This window comes from Mus caroli, unplaced genomic scaffold, assembly GCF_978045245.1.
Source record: "Mus caroli unplaced genomic scaffold, Mus_caroli_1 scaffold_9, whole genome shotgun sequence".
Lineage (NCBI taxonomy): Eukaryota > Metazoa > Chordata > Mammalia > Rodentia > Muridae > Mus > Mus caroli.
In genome coordinates, this window is record NW_028227264.1 from 106,492,441 (window position 1) to 106,509,394 (window position 16,954).

The 16,954-nt window shown below is 36.6% G+C and overlaps 2 protein-coding genes across 30 annotated transcripts in view; one reads left to right on the forward strand and one right to left on the reverse strand.

Annotated features, from left to right (window-relative positions):
- The window catches only part of Ppfia2 (PPFI scaffold protein A2), a 459,906-nt gene extending 451,817 nt beyond the window's left edge, over nucleotides 1-8,089 (forward strand). For 12 of the 29 annotated variants that reach the window (XM_085843123.1, XM_085843125.1, XM_085843127.1 and 9 more), the window contains 3 exons: nucleotides 3,135-3,294; nucleotides 4,467-4,558; nucleotides 6,527-8,089. In XM_085843123.1, the coding sequence (XP_085699249.1) occupies nucleotides 3,135-3,294; nucleotides 4,467-4,525 (219 nt within the window). In that variant the 3' untranslated portion in view covers nucleotides 4,526-4,558; nucleotides 6,527-8,089. Of the gene's footprint in view, nucleotides 1-2,973; nucleotides 3,295-4,466; nucleotides 4,559-6,526 lie in introns of those variants that run through there. The other 17 variants (XM_085843126.1, XM_029482326.2, XM_029482339.2 and 14 more) reach the window with 4 other exon arrangements.
- An 842-nt stretch (nucleotides 8,090-8,931) lies between these two features.
- Nucleotides 8,932-16,954, reverse strand: part of Acss3 (acyl-CoA synthetase short chain family member 3) — a 193,712-nt gene continuing 185,689 nt past the window's right edge. Inside the window, exons 14-16 of the mRNA XM_021174594.3 lie at nucleotides 12,795-12,894; nucleotides 12,535-12,710; nucleotides 8,932-11,622 (exon numbers count right to left, since the gene is read on the reverse strand). Of these exons, the coding sequence (XP_021030253.1) occupies nucleotides 11,554-11,622; nucleotides 12,535-12,710; nucleotides 12,795-12,894 (345 nt within the window). The 3' untranslated portion in view covers nucleotides 8,932-11,553. The remainder of the gene's footprint in view (nucleotides 11,623-12,534; nucleotides 12,711-12,794; nucleotides 12,895-16,954) is intronic.

Consider the following 16,954-nt stretch of genomic DNA (forward strand, 5'->3'; position numbering starts at 1 on the left):
TTATTATACACGTGGCTGCGTAGTTTCAAGGAGTATGTCCTGGTGATATTAGAAGGTAAGATGTATGTGGAATGATTTATATATTTGTTAGAAACCAACACAAAGAAAATGGTGAATTAGATGTTTGGGCTCACTAATTCAAAGGAGAATAATTGCCTTTGAATAGTAACTTTGTATATGCAGAAAGACAAAAGCGGTTATTTCATTGAGACATACTAGAATTGGTGACCAGAATTACATTTTTTTTTATTGAAAACATCAAACACTATATCTTAATTATGCCAACTCCTTCCCTAATGCTCCCCCAAATCCTCAACATATGTCCCCCAAGTTTGGATACTTCTTTGTTGGTTTGTTTGTTGTAAAAACACAGAAACCAATTAATGCTGCGTATGTACAATTAGGAACGTGGCTATCCAAAGAGATCAACCTCTCAAGAGCCACACTTTTCGAGAATACTATCAGTTATCAATTTCACCTAAGATATAAGTGGGGTTTTAGGATCATCTCTTTCTCCAGACTGGAATTCTGTCTGGTTTGAGATTGCTCAGGTCTCTGGCCTGCAATCACAACCACTGAGAGTTCATATGTACAGCTGTCCTGCTGTGCCCAAAGCCTTTTCTACCTTCGGCTCTTACCATCCTTCTACTCTTGGGAGGACAAGGTGTGATGCAGATGTCCAACATAAGACTTTTTCTTATTCCTTGCACCTTGACCACGTGAGCACCTCTAGGTGAATCACAATCAACTGCAAGTAGAAGTTTTTCTAATGAGGTTAGAAAAACTACACCAATCCATAGGTACACGAGGAAGTCATTAGAACTCAGGATAACACTCTGTCCCTTTCGCAGAATAAGGGGTTATTAGTATGTTCTCTCTTATGACCTATATCCCATCTAGCCACCTATTCTTATGACCTATATCCCATCTAGCCACCTATTCTTATGACCTATATCCCATCTAGCCACCTATTCTTATGACCTATATCCCATCTAGCCACCTATTCTTATGACCTATATCCCATCTAGCCACCTATTCTTATGACCTATATCCCATCTAGCCACCTATTCTTATGACCTATATCCCATCTAGCCACCTATTCTTATGACCTATATCCCATCTAGCCACCTATTCTTATGACCTATATCCCATCTAGCCACCTATTCTTATGACCTATATCCCATCTAGCCACCTATTCTTATGACCTATATCCCATCTAGCCACCTATTCTTATGACCTATATCCCATCTAGCCACCTATTCTTATGACCTATATCCCATCTAGCCACCTATTCTTATGACCTATATCCCATCTAGCCACCTATTCTTATGACCTATATCCCATCTAGCCACCTATTCTTATGACCTATATCCCATCTAGCCACCTATTCTTGACCATGAAAACAGTATGAGTCCTGACTTATGGAGCAGACCCTAAATTCAATGTGAAAATGGTTGTTTACGCCTATAATGTGAGTGCCACCACTGCACCATGGAGCATGTTTTGTCAGGCCTATCACCCTTTGTGGGACCGTGAAAGGCAGCCTGTTTTCTGGATGAGCTAGGTTTAAACCCTGGAGACCCTGCAGGTGTTCTCTCAAGGGATGGAAGGTCTGTTAGCCATGCTTCCTGAAATGAGGCCCAGATCCATAATTCTGTGGCCATCAGTCACATAGGGCAATACCCCAAGCTCCTGGTATTCTATCTGTACTCCACCCACATGGTTGCCTGGCCACAGCCAGGTATGCTCCTCCCCACAGTTACCTGGCAACAGCCAAGTAGGCCAGCCCACTATAAAAGGGGCTGTTTGCCCCTTCTCCCTCTCTTACTCTTTTTGCTCTTATTCTCTTACTCTTGCCTCTCCACTCTCTTGCTCCACCTCTCTACACGTGGCCATGGCCACCCTCTACTTCCCTAATCTCTCCCTCTCTCTGCCTTTCTACAATAAACACCTTAAAACCATGGACTGCCTTTCTCCTTGGGATCCACCATGATGGAACAATGGATTAAGGTCCTGTGGCTTTTCACAGGTGTGGGGTGTGTGCAGTCTAACTTCCTGCCTCGCCCAGTGGCCTGACCCCTTGCCCAGATGCAGGACACTATTTTAACCCTCAGTCCTTGACACTCACAGGTTTTGCAGGTGTATATGATTGATTGATAATTGTTTTTCTTTTCCACTATCAGTACAGTATATTATAGAACTATAAAGGGTAGTCAATAGGGATGACGTTCCTAGAATTCCAGGTTTTACTCACCGCAATTTATGGCTCATATATCTGCTATTTCCAGCAATAGGATCTGAAGGTTCTGAAGGGGAACCAGGAAGAGAGTCCTTAGTGTGTAATAGTCGTAACTAGAGTTATCTTTTCCTTTGGGCATCACTTTAAAATCAAATGTGGTAACTGAAAGGGTAGAACCCAGGCTACAAAGGTTTTCATAAACTCCAGTTAATTTGGAATCACCTAAAATCTCACAAATCTCAAGTTCAACATTTTTCACTTAGATTATAGCCCATTGTATCATATGCTAACAAGGGTGTCTAAAATATAGATTTTTGCATACTATCTCACTTTTGTGTACATGAAAGTGATCTTTGTCGATTATTTAAGTCTTTTTTATCCTACATAACAGATAATACAATTAGGTATATCATCTCACAATGAAAAACTAGCACAATGCATAAAAAAATATAAATCCAATGATCCATTTTGGTAGAAGAAAACCTTGAGTATTTTCTAGTTTCAAGGATTTTTAAAGGTAACAAACTTTAGATTTGAAATCATGTTAATAATTTAAAATTTTATTTAATCTTTTTTTATACAGTCTAAGTTTTATCCCCTTCCATGTCTACCCTCTGACCTGACCATTTCACACCCCACACCTCCTCTCCTCCATTCCCCCATCCCCACCCCACCAGACCTCCCTACACCTTGGGACCTTAAATCTCACATTTCTGTCATATTTACTATCTCAGTCCGGAATCAACAGAGGGATTCAAGATGAAGCAAAGCATGCCTGTGTGTACTTGACAGACTGAATGTAAATGAACTCCATCACGAACTCCCAAGCACAGAGATTTATGTGCTATGGCCTTATCTGTTTTCATGACATCGAATTCTACCTTTGTACTGTCAGAGTGACGACAAGAATTTCAGACGGGGATCAACCTGGCGAAGGCAGTTCCCTCCTCGTGAAGTTCATGGAATCAGCATGATGCCTGGCTCCTCAGAAACATTACCAGCTGGATTCAGGTTGACCACAACGTCTGGGCAGTCCAGGAAAATGACGACAGATGGTACAGTAGTTTTACATTTCTGTTTATGAAGTAAAAATCTTGTCTAAACAAAGCTATATAATTCTTAACTTTGCATACCCTCTGGAACTGATTTTTTTCCTTAAATTAGTTTGCTTTGCTTGAAATTTACTTTGCTTTTATCAAGAAGAAGACCATTTGAAAACTACCAATGCATGAATCCATGACACTTGATATGCATTTGAAAAAAAATAAATTGCACCCCCCCCAAAATAGCTCCACTAATGTCCACATCTAGAAAAAGCAACATGCATCTTCATGATTTGTGTTTCTTTACTCTTCTGTTTCAAAGCTGAATATTCCATTTAAAATGGAGGTTAGATTTGAAATCAAATCCCACCCGTTATGGAAATTAGTGGTTCTTTTACATGTTGAAATATTATAAATTTTATATTTTATCTTTCAAATTCAGATTCATCAGACATGTTTGTCTCTGACCAAGGCAGAAAGCCTTAAATAAACAAGCACAAACGTGAGAAGAGAATTAAACAAACACAAAACCAACAGTGATTTACCAATCACATCTCCTTCTGTGGACATTAGACTTTTGATACATCTTTGACAAAAGTCGTTCTGGAGAGACAACTTAGAAATAATAATAGAAACCACCAAATTATCTCTGTTTGGTAGGCATTAAAGAAAAATAGTCTTCCTCTTATTATTAAGATAATAATCCAGAAACTTCATTTCTTTTCAAGCTGTTATGGCAATTAAAATTCATCTGAGCATAAAGTGTGGTCTTTGATCTACATTTCTTTTAGCGTGTTAATATTTTGAAACTTGTTAGCAAGGTTCATGAATAATTTAACATGACTGAAATTAGCATAGAAGTTTGCCAGTACACAGAGAAAAACAACACAATTCACACTACTGTGCTCTCTGAGAGCAATCCTTACAACAAAAGCAGACTCCCCCTTGGGAAGTGCTTTGTTACAGATTTCATCTAAGGAGGAATACATAGCAAGTGGAGAGCTCAGCTGAATTGCACTCGGGTAAATTTTCATTAGCCTCTGGGTCTAGAGGAGAGGAGTGTGAGTGGCTTCTGTCTGGGACAAGACAGTCTACTAATATCTTCCAGATCCCTTTACGCAGAGAAAAATCAATCTCTCTCATCTAATGTCTGAGAACCTCTAAAGCCCTTTTCTCATTTGCAGTTGCTTCATCAAGACTGCAGAGGTTAGACAACTCCACTGTTCGCACATACTCATGTTGACAAGTCACTCAAAGGAGGCAGCACTGACCTGCTGTGAGTAGTTTCTCTTGGCTGACCAACAACAAACCAACAGAAAGATGGGATTCACAGAGTCTAGGCAATATAGTCCATGCCCTTTGGTATGGTCTAGCCATGCAGAGGTGATCGCCCCCTTGAAGAATAGCATTTCCTATCATTACCTGTCTTCTGTGTTTGGTGGTCTGCCTGTTGAAGGTCTGTCACTCAGTCATTCCACATTAATGGGTTACTAAGCATATTGCTTTGAGGGGCATTTTGTTTTTGTTTTTTTTTGTTTTTTTTGTTTTGTTTTTTTTTTTTGACTCCATAAAGTTTTCTTAGTAAAGAGTCTGGCATTTGAAAAAATATAACAGATCTCAAGTGCCTGTCTTAGAAGGAAGTCAAAAGAGAGCACTAGAAATTTGTGCAAGTTCACAGACAAAGAGAGCAAGAGACAGGAAATTAGATGTGGATTAATATTAACAACAAAGTTGACTATAAAAATATACAAATCACAACATCTTATTTCCTATCACTATGATTTATATTTGCTGAAATCAAGTATAAATTTTAAGAACCTGGGAAATATAATATAGAAAAAAATTATAAGAATTAGGAGTAGAAATACCATGAAACTTCATTATACACATATAAGATATAATATTTATGAGAAAATGCTAATCAGTGGGAAATATTGCTATATCAATACAACATGAAATTTTATAATAAATTTTATAATAAATATATATGTAAAACTGGCTTCCTAGATTTATAAACTTTAAATGGGTGAAAAATATATTAACCTAAACTTTGGATATACCAAACTATTCTATCATATTCAATGAGCTGATATTTGGAAGAAAATATTTTTCAACTCTATTGTGCCCAGAGACGGGAAAAGGAAAGAATATAGAGCAGCAGTCTTCCTGTGCTTTTTACTATGAGTAAACAGCCTTGAATCAACATCTATGTACAACATATCATGGCTCTTGGGAGAGGAACAAAGAGGCTGACATGCTGCCTTACGTGGGACACTAATTACGAAAGCAGAAAACAAAAATCAAGCACTCAGACAAATAATTTCTCAAAATGGTACAATAAGATAAACATTTTGTGATACAAATTTGGTCTCATTAGTCATGGCCTACAATATATAATCATTTAGCTAAAATAAGAGACTTTTCATAATACTGTTTATAACATCCAACACATAGCATAATAATTTTCTCAGAAACTTAATAATTTACTAGCTCATAAATGACTAATATGTTCAGTAGTGCTTGCTGCTTAGCTCTAGACTCATGAGTAGAATTTATCTTGAACTATTTGCAATTTTTTTCCTGCATGTTATTCTAGTTCATATTTTTTTTTAGTTTTAACCACTAAAAGGAATAAAAATATTAATAAGATAATAAAAGGCAATATTTATTTTATTTTAGTGAGAAATTAAAATGGTCCTTATGAAAAGTAAGCCTAAATATACTTTATATTAGTCAGTAATAGTAATGTGAGATTTGTTTCTATGTGATGTCATGGCTGGAATCTATAGTGTAATATGTATTACTTATACAGAGACATCAAATATGCTGTTTTATGTTCTATAATGATTAAAGAAAAGCATCATTTTTAAAAACTCTAAAATATATGAACTAGAATATAAATCTATCCTGTGGAATATGCCAACTCCACCCAATTTAAAATTAGCAACCTAAAGAAACTTGAGAAGGCATGCTGACATTTTATACCACTTATAGTACACCCATATTTTCCTTGAAGTTGAACAAGTTCTACTTCATGCTCCTGAAAAGATAAATAAGTAAATAAGTAAGTGGAGACTAGTAAATGTCACACCATCTACTCTAAGTTACATCCGCCATAACGTTCCTTGCGCTGGGGTTCTAGGACAGGCCTATTCAAGCTGCATGGAGATATCTGCCAGTGCAAAGGTGTGGGGTCCACTGGCTGGGAGTTGACAGTGAGCTCATGCTGTATGTCCCCTTTCAGATGTCATCTTTTCAGTCTACACGACCTAAAGTGCACTACCGCCTAGGAAGACAAATGGAGAAGCCTTTGTGAAGACTGAATCCTAAGGGAATAATATAAGTAACGGTTTACCAAACATTAAATATGTGACTCTGGGGGGAGTTGGGTATTGAGTCTGATTAGTTTACTATGATTGTAATAAAAATGCTTAAGTCATCTGATATAAGAGCATCATCCACGTCATAACTTCCGTACGTCTGATGCCTTTATGAGATGGAACCACTTGTTTTTTTCATGTTGTAATATAATAGGCATCTATGTATTGCTGTGTATCATTTCTTTTTAAATGTGTAAGTCTTCTGTAAATGGATATAAATATGATTTTTTAAAAAAATAAAATATATGGTTCATGGAGTCTCGAGTGCAAACATTGAACAATTCCAAGTACTGTTTGTATTTTACCATTTCACCATTTATACGGTTTTTTGAATTGTAATGGTCAATCAATATGTTCCTTAGAAGTGTGTTTCATGCTTCAACATGCTTCTCCTTCAAGTCTGTCAAACCTTAAAGCTGAACACCTGCCTCTGATCATGTGATTAAACCTGGAGCCCAAAATGACCTTTAAAGGCCATCAGGGATGTGACACCCTCTCTCTCTCTCTCCTTACAGAAGCACTGTGATGGCTCAACCTGTTTCAAAAGAAAACAAAGCCAAACTGTTTACAAGAGTCAAATGCAATGATTTTAAACAATTTATATTATGAAAACCATTACCTAATTTTGTTGCCTATGGACCAAGAAACACACACACATATAAACACACATACATACACACACATGCATATACACACACTTTACTAAAAACTACATGTTCATTCAAATAGCCAACACTGGACAGTGAATGTCAACCATTGTAGAGTCTGAGGTCTATTTCCACTGGGGTGTGGGGTGGAGGGGCAGAACCCCATAACCTACCCCCCCTTTTTAAAATCACTGTTAACAGGGCATTAGCCAGACTCAAGTCTGTTATTACAAGCCTTTAGCTGAAATAACCATTTTTTTTGTGACTTCCCTGAATTCACTTTCATCAGAGGAAATAAAGACAGAATGATTAACGTATATAGTGTATAAAAAGTAAGATGAGTAATCTCTTCCTTGTGGCTTTATTCGGTGGTGTCACTGTTGTTTATTCTTTATTGATATGGGAGATTTCAAAGTGGAACCTATTTAATAATACCATTGATCGAACTGCTGTTTCCCTGCTGCTTGGTCTTCATGCAAGACCCGTCATTAGTAAATTATTATTAATTTTTTGTATTTTAATTCGTTATATTTGCACGTACATTTGTTTTGATGTCTATTTTTGTTGAACAGATTCAATCAAAAGGTAATGGTAACAGAAAACCTCTCCATTATCAATAAAACAAAAAAAAAATGCCTCCAGTTTCCTGCTTAAACTTTGTTTTCTAGTAGCCTGACATTTAACGATTTATTTCGATTACCAAGAAAAGCATTCAACGATGTCAAATGCGAGTCTATTCAAAATTGAGTCTGCCACTAGAGGGAGGTCTAAACCAGCTGATATAGAGGTGGTTTGGCTTTTTTTTTTTTTTAATATGTTGCTTGAGTAAAGACAAAGTGAAAGAACATTGAAACCCTCGATTCATCAAAATGAAATAGATGAGAGAAACTCTGATACCTGCATGGCAGAAAGATTTATACTCGTATTTGTATACCTGTGTGACAAACAGTTGTGCATAGCTGTAATGCAATCCTTGTGATAATTAACTTACACGGAAGAACATTTTATTTTGTCCCAGCGCATTTGATGTTCCATCTCAAGAACCGGCAGTCTGCATGCTTTGGGGTCGAGTGGCATGGTCGGAAGCCTGTACTAGAGAAAACTGCTCACTTCCTTGACAGAAGAAATGGAGCAGCACGGTGCTGCTGCTCTGCTCGGGACACGTAAGAGGGCACATTTCTGTGACCTGAACACTTAGCGTCAGCATTATCCAGGCCACGCATTCAGCACAGAAGCTTTTGGGGAATAATCAATATCCAATTAGGTAAACCACTCACGCTGTCACCAAAAGCAGTTTCTTCTTTTTAGAAATCACCTACAAAATACCGATCATCTGTCATAATCCCGATAGTGTGATACAAAATATCAAATTACTTTCCTTGAGAATTATGTAAAATATTGTTTAATGTATAAGAAAATTTTAGTCAGCTATATTTCTGGGTGTTTTGGTTTGGGTTTTCCCCTTTAACCATCAATGTGAGGACTTCAAACATGTTAGAATATCAGATCAGACCCTTTCAAACACAACTTTATATAAGTAAAATAACCTTTTGGCGAATAAAACAATTCACTTTTAGTTAGTTAGTGTATTTTTTAATGGGGAAAAATAAATTGTCACACTCTTTAAACATTAAAGGTACTTTTATTTTCATTTTTGCAAGTGTCTTACAAATTTAAAAATTTCATAAAGTACAAGATCACAGGGATGTCATCAAGGTGAATTTAAGTGTGGTCACATTTCTTGGATTATATCATTGCTATCAAAGACATATTCAATTCAAAATATTTTAGATGCGATTTGACAAACAAGACAAAACAAAAACCTTATGGGGAGATTTTAAAATAGAAATTTCTTTAATTTTCTCCCAATTTTTTAAGCAGTCTGATGACTTCATTTTAGCACCACAGCCATGATCACTGCCTCTAGTCTGCAGGAGAAATGGCTTTCCTCATTGAAACATAAGAAAAACAGCTCCTTCCCAGGTGTGAGAAACTGTGTTTTTTGTTTATTCATTTATTTGTTTTGTCCGTTTTATTAATGTATTTTTACAGATTCTCTCTACGGGAAAATAACCCATGCTTACTTGCTGATGTATCCCCTCAGATCTGGGAAAGCGGAAAATCTACAAATGATCCAAAGATGAAAACTTCACTCAATTCTTAGATCTGCCTGAGTTTATAATGGGCAAATACGAACATGACAAACTTAAAGTACCTGATTCCTGTCGAGAAAGTAATGATCTGTACTTTCATGCTAACATATTAAAAAGTATTGATTTGTAATCCCTACAGTTGTGAAAATGGATAAAGTGTATATATATATACAATTAATAATTCAAGAAACTCAAGAGCTTCAAGTTACAAAATGTCAGTTGGTTAAATTTGGAATACCAAAATAATTAAAGATGATAACATACTGTTTTTAATATTACCAATAAAGAAAGTAGTTTAATCAATAAAACTTCCCTTTGAGAAGCCATTTATTATACACTCTGCAGCCCAACGTTGCCTAAAAATGAGTCTTTATAATATATATGATAAGTAATAATATTTATGACAAGTAAGTTGCCATCTGTTAGTTCTCACCTATATTTCTTGTATTTGGACTTATCTGTTAGGACACAGACCAAAGAGGTCTAAAATGAGAGCTTTATGTAAGATATGCATAGCTTTTATGACCAGTAAATCCTAATATATTGTTACTTATCCATTTTTCATCTATTTGGGCAATTCATCATCCTCTTCATAATATTTCCAAAAAACTGAAGAATTGAGAAACTCTTCCAAGAACTCCCAGAAGTTCAATAAACCCAGTATACTTTTTTAAATTAAGTGTACGTTCTAAAAAATAACACACGTAGAGCTCTAAGCTAGTTAATCAACTACTACTTCTTACTCGAGCAAATGGATATATTTCTTTAAACTTACTAAAGCCTTATTTCCAATTTTTGAAAAGACTCCATCATTTTATAGAAGAAATGTATATTAGACCATAATTTTAGAATATTTAATATCTATTCAAATTAAAATTAAAACTTGCAATACAAGTAAACATTTGGGGTTCTCTTGAAAACAAGAGGCTCTTGCAGGAAGGTAAAGCCTCTCTCCTGAGCCGTATTACTTTGGGATCTGATAGGGATGGCCCCTTTCTGGAATATATGATTTCTAGTATTTAAGGCTATATATTATTCTTAAATCATTTGTTGGGTTATTCACCTCAAGAACCACTATAAACTCATTGAGCACCAGTGGTATAGCTCAGTAGACGAGTGCGTATCTGACATGCACAAGACTCTGGGTTCAACCCTTATAAGAGGAAAAAGTGCTAATTTGGAAGAAACCCCAGCAACTATGAGTAAGAGGCAGGAGGACCAGGATTTCTGAGGCCAACTTAGGAAACACATCCTTGTCAGAGAGAGAGACAGACAGACAGAGACAGACTGAGAGTCAGAGAGACAGAGAAGAAAGAAGGCTCATTGATGGCCATGAAAATGTATTGACATTTAACAGAAGGTGAAAACGTTTCCATTTCCTATAGCATCCTTCTTGTCATGCCTTTCCATTTGGAGGACATCCCTTGATTCCATCGAAAAAAGAAGGCATCCAGACACATAGAGTCAATCATGACAGGGGATTCCAGAAGTCTTCATCTCTTCAAAATATTTGGTGGATGGACATGGAAATTCTCTACCAGATACATGCCTCCCCTTGCCCAGTAACTAGTAACAGAAGTGTTGCTCTACCCTGGGGTCCTGTGTTGCTAAGCAACCTACTCTGTCTTGATAATTACCTAAAAGCATAGTGGTCATCTATAAAATAATAGACAACATTTGAGTCTCCACAATAACCTTTTAAATTATATTCCAACTTTGATTTCAGTTTAGATTTTGATCAAAGTGTGGCTGATTCCTATCTCCAGAAAGTACGTTTATAGTTCAGATATTTTCGATTAAAATGTGTTTGTAAAGCACATGAATTTGTAAAACTGTACACCAAAGACATGATCCTCAATACACTAGATAGCATATAATGATCCATGTTACAGACAAGAGGTAATTGTGCAAACTGGCTCACATGAAACACAATATATATAGGGGCTTACAGGGGCTACTAGACTGACAAAACACTACAGCTCACATCTGAGTTGATAAGGGATTTTGTTTCAAGTATTCCTTTATAGAAAATAAACGACTTAAATCCAGCTAGAAAGTTAAGACCAAGTGGTTGAACATAGGAAGCAAAAGTCACACAGCCTGCTTCAGCACTTCTTCAATGTGACAAAAAATGCTGGGGTCCTCAATCGTAGGGGTCACCTGGAAATAAATAGGCAGTGTCAGATGAGCGTCCTCCCGTGTACTTTGCTGTGACTTTGTACAACAGTGACATGCGTTGTTCCACCATTCATTTTTGTTGTTTTTTTTATTTGTTTTGATTTTGTTTTTTCTTAAGATGGGGTCTCATGGAGTACAGGTTGGCTTCAAATGTCTTGGGTATGAAAACTCAGTCTTGGGTTCCTTATCAGCTTGCTTTACCTCCTAAACACTAGGACTATGGGTGCAAAGAATTTATACCCCCAGTTATTTCATAAAACACCTGTAAAATAGGGAACTTCAAGCCAAATACTTAAATACTGATCTCTTAGGATAGTGAAGGAAAGAATTTATCTAGCAAAATTGTTGGTATTTCTACATATACCTCCAGCATTTTATTTATTCTGAAAATTGCTTAGAAAGTTATTATTATTATATAAAATTTTTGATGAAATTACAGATCTCCATACCAATAACATGCCTTGACATTGAAATATATATGGGCTTGAATCAGTCTAAAGTTTCCAAAAATGATTTCTCTCAAAATAGTAAAAATAATGAGAAGTGATAGGTTAGTAGATTTTAGACTTCTCAAATACTTCACTTTCTCATCATGGATGGTCATTAGTGACTGAAATCAAGTAATGTGTGCATTTAGTTCAAAGGAATGAATTTCTGCAAGTCTGTTTGAAATTTATAAAACTGCCAAAAGCAATGTTCACACAACAGTTCCTATGATTAAAGCATGTGATTTTAACCAATGCTTCTTTCTCAAGCTCTTCTCATAGAGAATGAAGATGGTTTGGTGTAGATAAAATTCATGTTGAAAACTTTAATCTAATAGAGCTTTTCTGGTGCCAAAGACATTGTGAAAAATATTGCAGGACTCAGCATTAAAGATTCTAAATCATTTACCTTATAAGGCTTGCCATTAACCAGGGCAGACAGTGTAGACCGTGGAATTTTGCCAGACCTGGTTTTGGGTAACTGTTTGACGAAAACCGCATTTCGAAAAGCAGCCACAGGGCCAATGCTCTGCCTAACATGTTTCACAATCTCTTCCAAAACTTGTTCTTCTGATACATTTACATCTAGGGAGAAAGTTGAGCTGTTAAGCACCAATTTAATGCCACTCGTTTAGGGCCAAACAGTAAGAGGTGACAAACATGCCTCACCTTTCTTCAACACGCAGAGTGCTAAGGGGACGTGACCTTTCAAGGGGTCTTCCTTGCCAACCACAGCACAGTCAGCCACAGTGCCATGTGAGAGGACTGACTGTAATGTGAAAAGACCTGCTGTTAGATGACATATACACTTATAATCTTAACACATAAGAAAAAGAATGACGAAATTCAGAGCTGCTGTCCAGAAATTCCCAACCGGTTCATGTCACAGCATCTGAGGTGAACAGTTACGATTCCCAAGATTGTTCCTAAGAGCTGAAGGAGACAAAAACAATTTGCTTAGCTTACCCAGAAAAGAAGTAGCTTGTTGCTTCTTCTTAATTTCTTATTAATGAAATCAAAGAACAGGCCGTGCTGTGGGTACCACATGCAAACAATGCACACAGGCCATCTCGAATGCAATCTTGAGTGCATTTGACTTCATTTCGGGGATGCCTACCTAGTAAGGATGTCCCAAGATGAAGGAGTAGATTTATTTTTGAGGAATAAACAGTATTCTCTTCAGTGGGTTGTCCTTCCACCTAGAGAGGATTTTCTAGCACTAAAGGGAGGTTTGTCATGAAGAGTAGTCCTGTTATCAGATTATCACCACTATAGGAAGTAATTCCTTCCTTCCTTCCTTCCTTCCTTCCTTCCTTCCTTCCTTCCTTCCTTCCTTCCTTCCTTCCTTCCTTTCATTTTGATACAAGGTTTCAATATGTTACCTTTGCTGTCAGGTATCTTATTCTGTTTATCATGCTGGCCTTCAACTCTGAGATCTGCCTGCTTCTGCCTCTTGAGTACTGGGATTAAAGGTATGCACCACAACATATAGTGGTCTCCTAAGCTCTCTAGATTATAAAGAACAATACTCCTGTCTCTCTAGGAACACAGATTGATCTACCACAGGAAACATAAATGCCTGTAGTTTAATGGTCTGCTAAGGTGGGACTTATAAAACTGTACCTGTTTTACTTTTATGTCCTCCTCTGAGATTGATTAATATTTCAGGTTTTTCACAAGTCTAACAAGAAAGAGCAGCCAATAATCTGAATACGAAGCTCCTTCTCTAGAGCTTTTTCTATCTTCTATTCATGCATTTGACTAATATCGGATGCTTTCTAAACCACAGTGTTAATGCAGCAAGCTCAGGGAAGAGCAGAAATACATAGAGTATCATTTCATGGAGCTTAGTCCACCAGGGAAGATGTTTGCTTGATTTTTATGAACATGTATATAAAAGGGATACAGCTTCTGAGGAAATGTGTTATCTAAGCCCGAGGATATGGACCTCATCCCTTAGCAGATGACGATAAGAAGATATGGATACACATTTACCACACAAGGAGGAGAAGAAAAATCTCAGCAAAACTATGCAACATGAATTCAAATGAAGAAGTGGGTGAGGCTGGAGAACACAGAAAGACATTGGTGATGACAGTAGATGAGAAGCAGCTAACCTATTAAATGGGAGCTCTTTAGGGATCTTAACTCAACCTTTATTTTAGCAACACTGGGGAAGAATGCAGCAACTCCAGGAAGAGGCAGCATAAGGTCAGAGTGAAATTTTAAAGCACATTTTGTACAGCAGCCATAAAATTATAATAAACTAAGCCCAAAGTAGAAACTTCCCATATAGATTGTGCCCTCACATATGCACAACGTCCCTGACTCACCAGTACCAAAGTGGCATATTTGTTATAAAAGGTACTTAGGAAAAAACACCAGAGAGACAGTCAGTCCCTTTAGATGCTTTTGAGACACCCAAGTAGAAGAGTTAGTTGTATACAGGGATCCAAGAAGATTCAGGATCTAAATATCACATTTACTTCTGATCCATGCAAAGATGACAACGGAAGTTATAGACATAGATCACATTATCTAGGAAGAAAGTAGCAAGAAGAAAGTTTGAAGGACATAAGAAACCCCAATATCTAATGGAGATACACACAAAGAGGGGGGGGGAGAGAGAGAGAGAGAGAGAATTGTCAAAGTAGAATAAATGTCAGAAAGACAGAATAAAACAAAACACAACAGAATGAGGAGTGTGCCACCTTTAAGATCCACGTGTTTTTTTGTTGCTGTTGCTGTTTTACTGGTTTTATTTTTATGAAGTCATAGTGAAACTGCAGTTTCTTTTTTCAAAACACTCAGAATACTCAAGATAAACAAAATCATTTGGTACAGATCCAATGTGTGACCTCACATGGTCCTGCTTGGATATACAAGTCATGACTGCATCCCTTCTCTAAACTCCTGGGTTGTGAGAATTTCCATGCACACAACTGAAAATAATGCATGCTAAATTGGTGCTTTAAGAAAGGAATTCAGGGGCTGGTGAGATGGCTCAGTGGGTAAGAGCACCCGACTGCTCTTCCGAAGGTCCAGAGTTCAAATCCCAGCAACCACATGGTGGCTCACAACCATCTGTAACGAGATCTGGCGCCCTCTTCTGGAGTGTCTGAAGACAGCTGCAGTGTACTTATATATAATAAATAAATAAATCTTTAAAAAAAAAAAAAAAGAAAGGAATTCATTCTCTGTCTGGAGACATTCCAAACTGCTTCACATTTTTTTAGAATCTTACATTTAAAATCCATATATTGAAAATATAGACATAACTTAGTGCCTGATTTTCTTAGGTAGTGACTATAGTTGCTTGCCAGTCTTGACAACAGAATGCTTACCCAGAACAACTTACATACAGGTAGGCTAGATGGTGTCTATTTGATTGGATGAATGAAGATTGGCTATTTTACTTGGTTATCTAGAGTTAATTGTCATCAACGATGTGTTCAATAGTGCTCCAAACATCTGAAACTTAATTTGTAAGATGCTATGATCTATTCAAAGGTCATTAGTGAGTACTTCTTTCGGGTATTTGGTTGTGTAACTAGTAAGACAATACATGTAACCAAATATAAATACTAAAACTTCTCCACTGTACTTTTTACCAATTATCATCCAGTTGCTTCGCTTTTCTATCTTTAATGGGGATACATGTTGATCTGGTTAGAAAACTGCTGATTATTTTTAAAAGCCAAGGATAATTTGCAAATAAGTCATACAGTTTCCTGGAATATAATATCACCATGTTTCATTTTTCCAGAAAGTTGTGTCAGCTCTAAATAAAGTACATTATAATACTGGATAAAATATTATGTCATTCAACCATTCAGTAGAAACAAGAAAGGAAGAGGGGAGGCTTTCTTAGTTGTTCTACTAATGACATTTGCACTGTAAATGGGAGTTTTAAATGGACAATTTAAGAGAAAAGCATCAAAAATGCATGTTGACAACATCTGAGATCAAGAAATCAATCAAAATCCCACAAGGAGGACAGTGAAAGCTTTTCCTCCATGTGAAGCCAATTAAGCACTGATAATGGACTTGCATTAAGGAGCTAAGACAAGAATGCTACTTAAAATACAACTAACTTTCTTGGTAAATAGCTGTCATTGGTGTTCCAAATATGGCCACTTTTCTATAGGCCACTTACTGGATTTATAAGATCATAAGTTCTGAAGGAAACATAATCAAGTTTTTGAGGGCACATATTTAAGAATTTTACATACAAGCAACATTAGACAGACTCATTATGTTGTATTTATATATACATACACGTATGCACATGCACACATGCATATATATAAAATATTGATCATATATAACAATATATAACAATAATGATCATAGACATAGATGCCACGAATTTAAAAGAATCTAAGGGGAAAGAGAGGAGTCAGAGGGGTGCATATGGGAAAACTGGAGGGCATAAATAAAAGAGGGAAATGATAACTTCTGCTGCAATACTTAAAAAATTGCTTTAATGTTAATTTTTTTTAAATCAGTCATTCTCTATGTCTTTCAGTCTCCACAGCAGGAGGGAGGAGGATGCTGAAACTTAATTTATAAGATGCTATGATCTATTCAAAGGTCATTATTGAATACTTCTTTCGGGTATTTGGTTGTGTAACTAGTAAGACAATACATGTAACCAAATATAAATACTAAAACTTCTCCACTGTACTTCTTACCAATTATCATCCAGTTGCTTCTCTTTTCTATCTTTAATGGGGATACATGTTATACTGGATCCTACGGAGGATCCAGTTCCTCTGCCACTGGTGTATTCTACAATATGCTTACAGGGGTTCAGGATCTTCATCAGG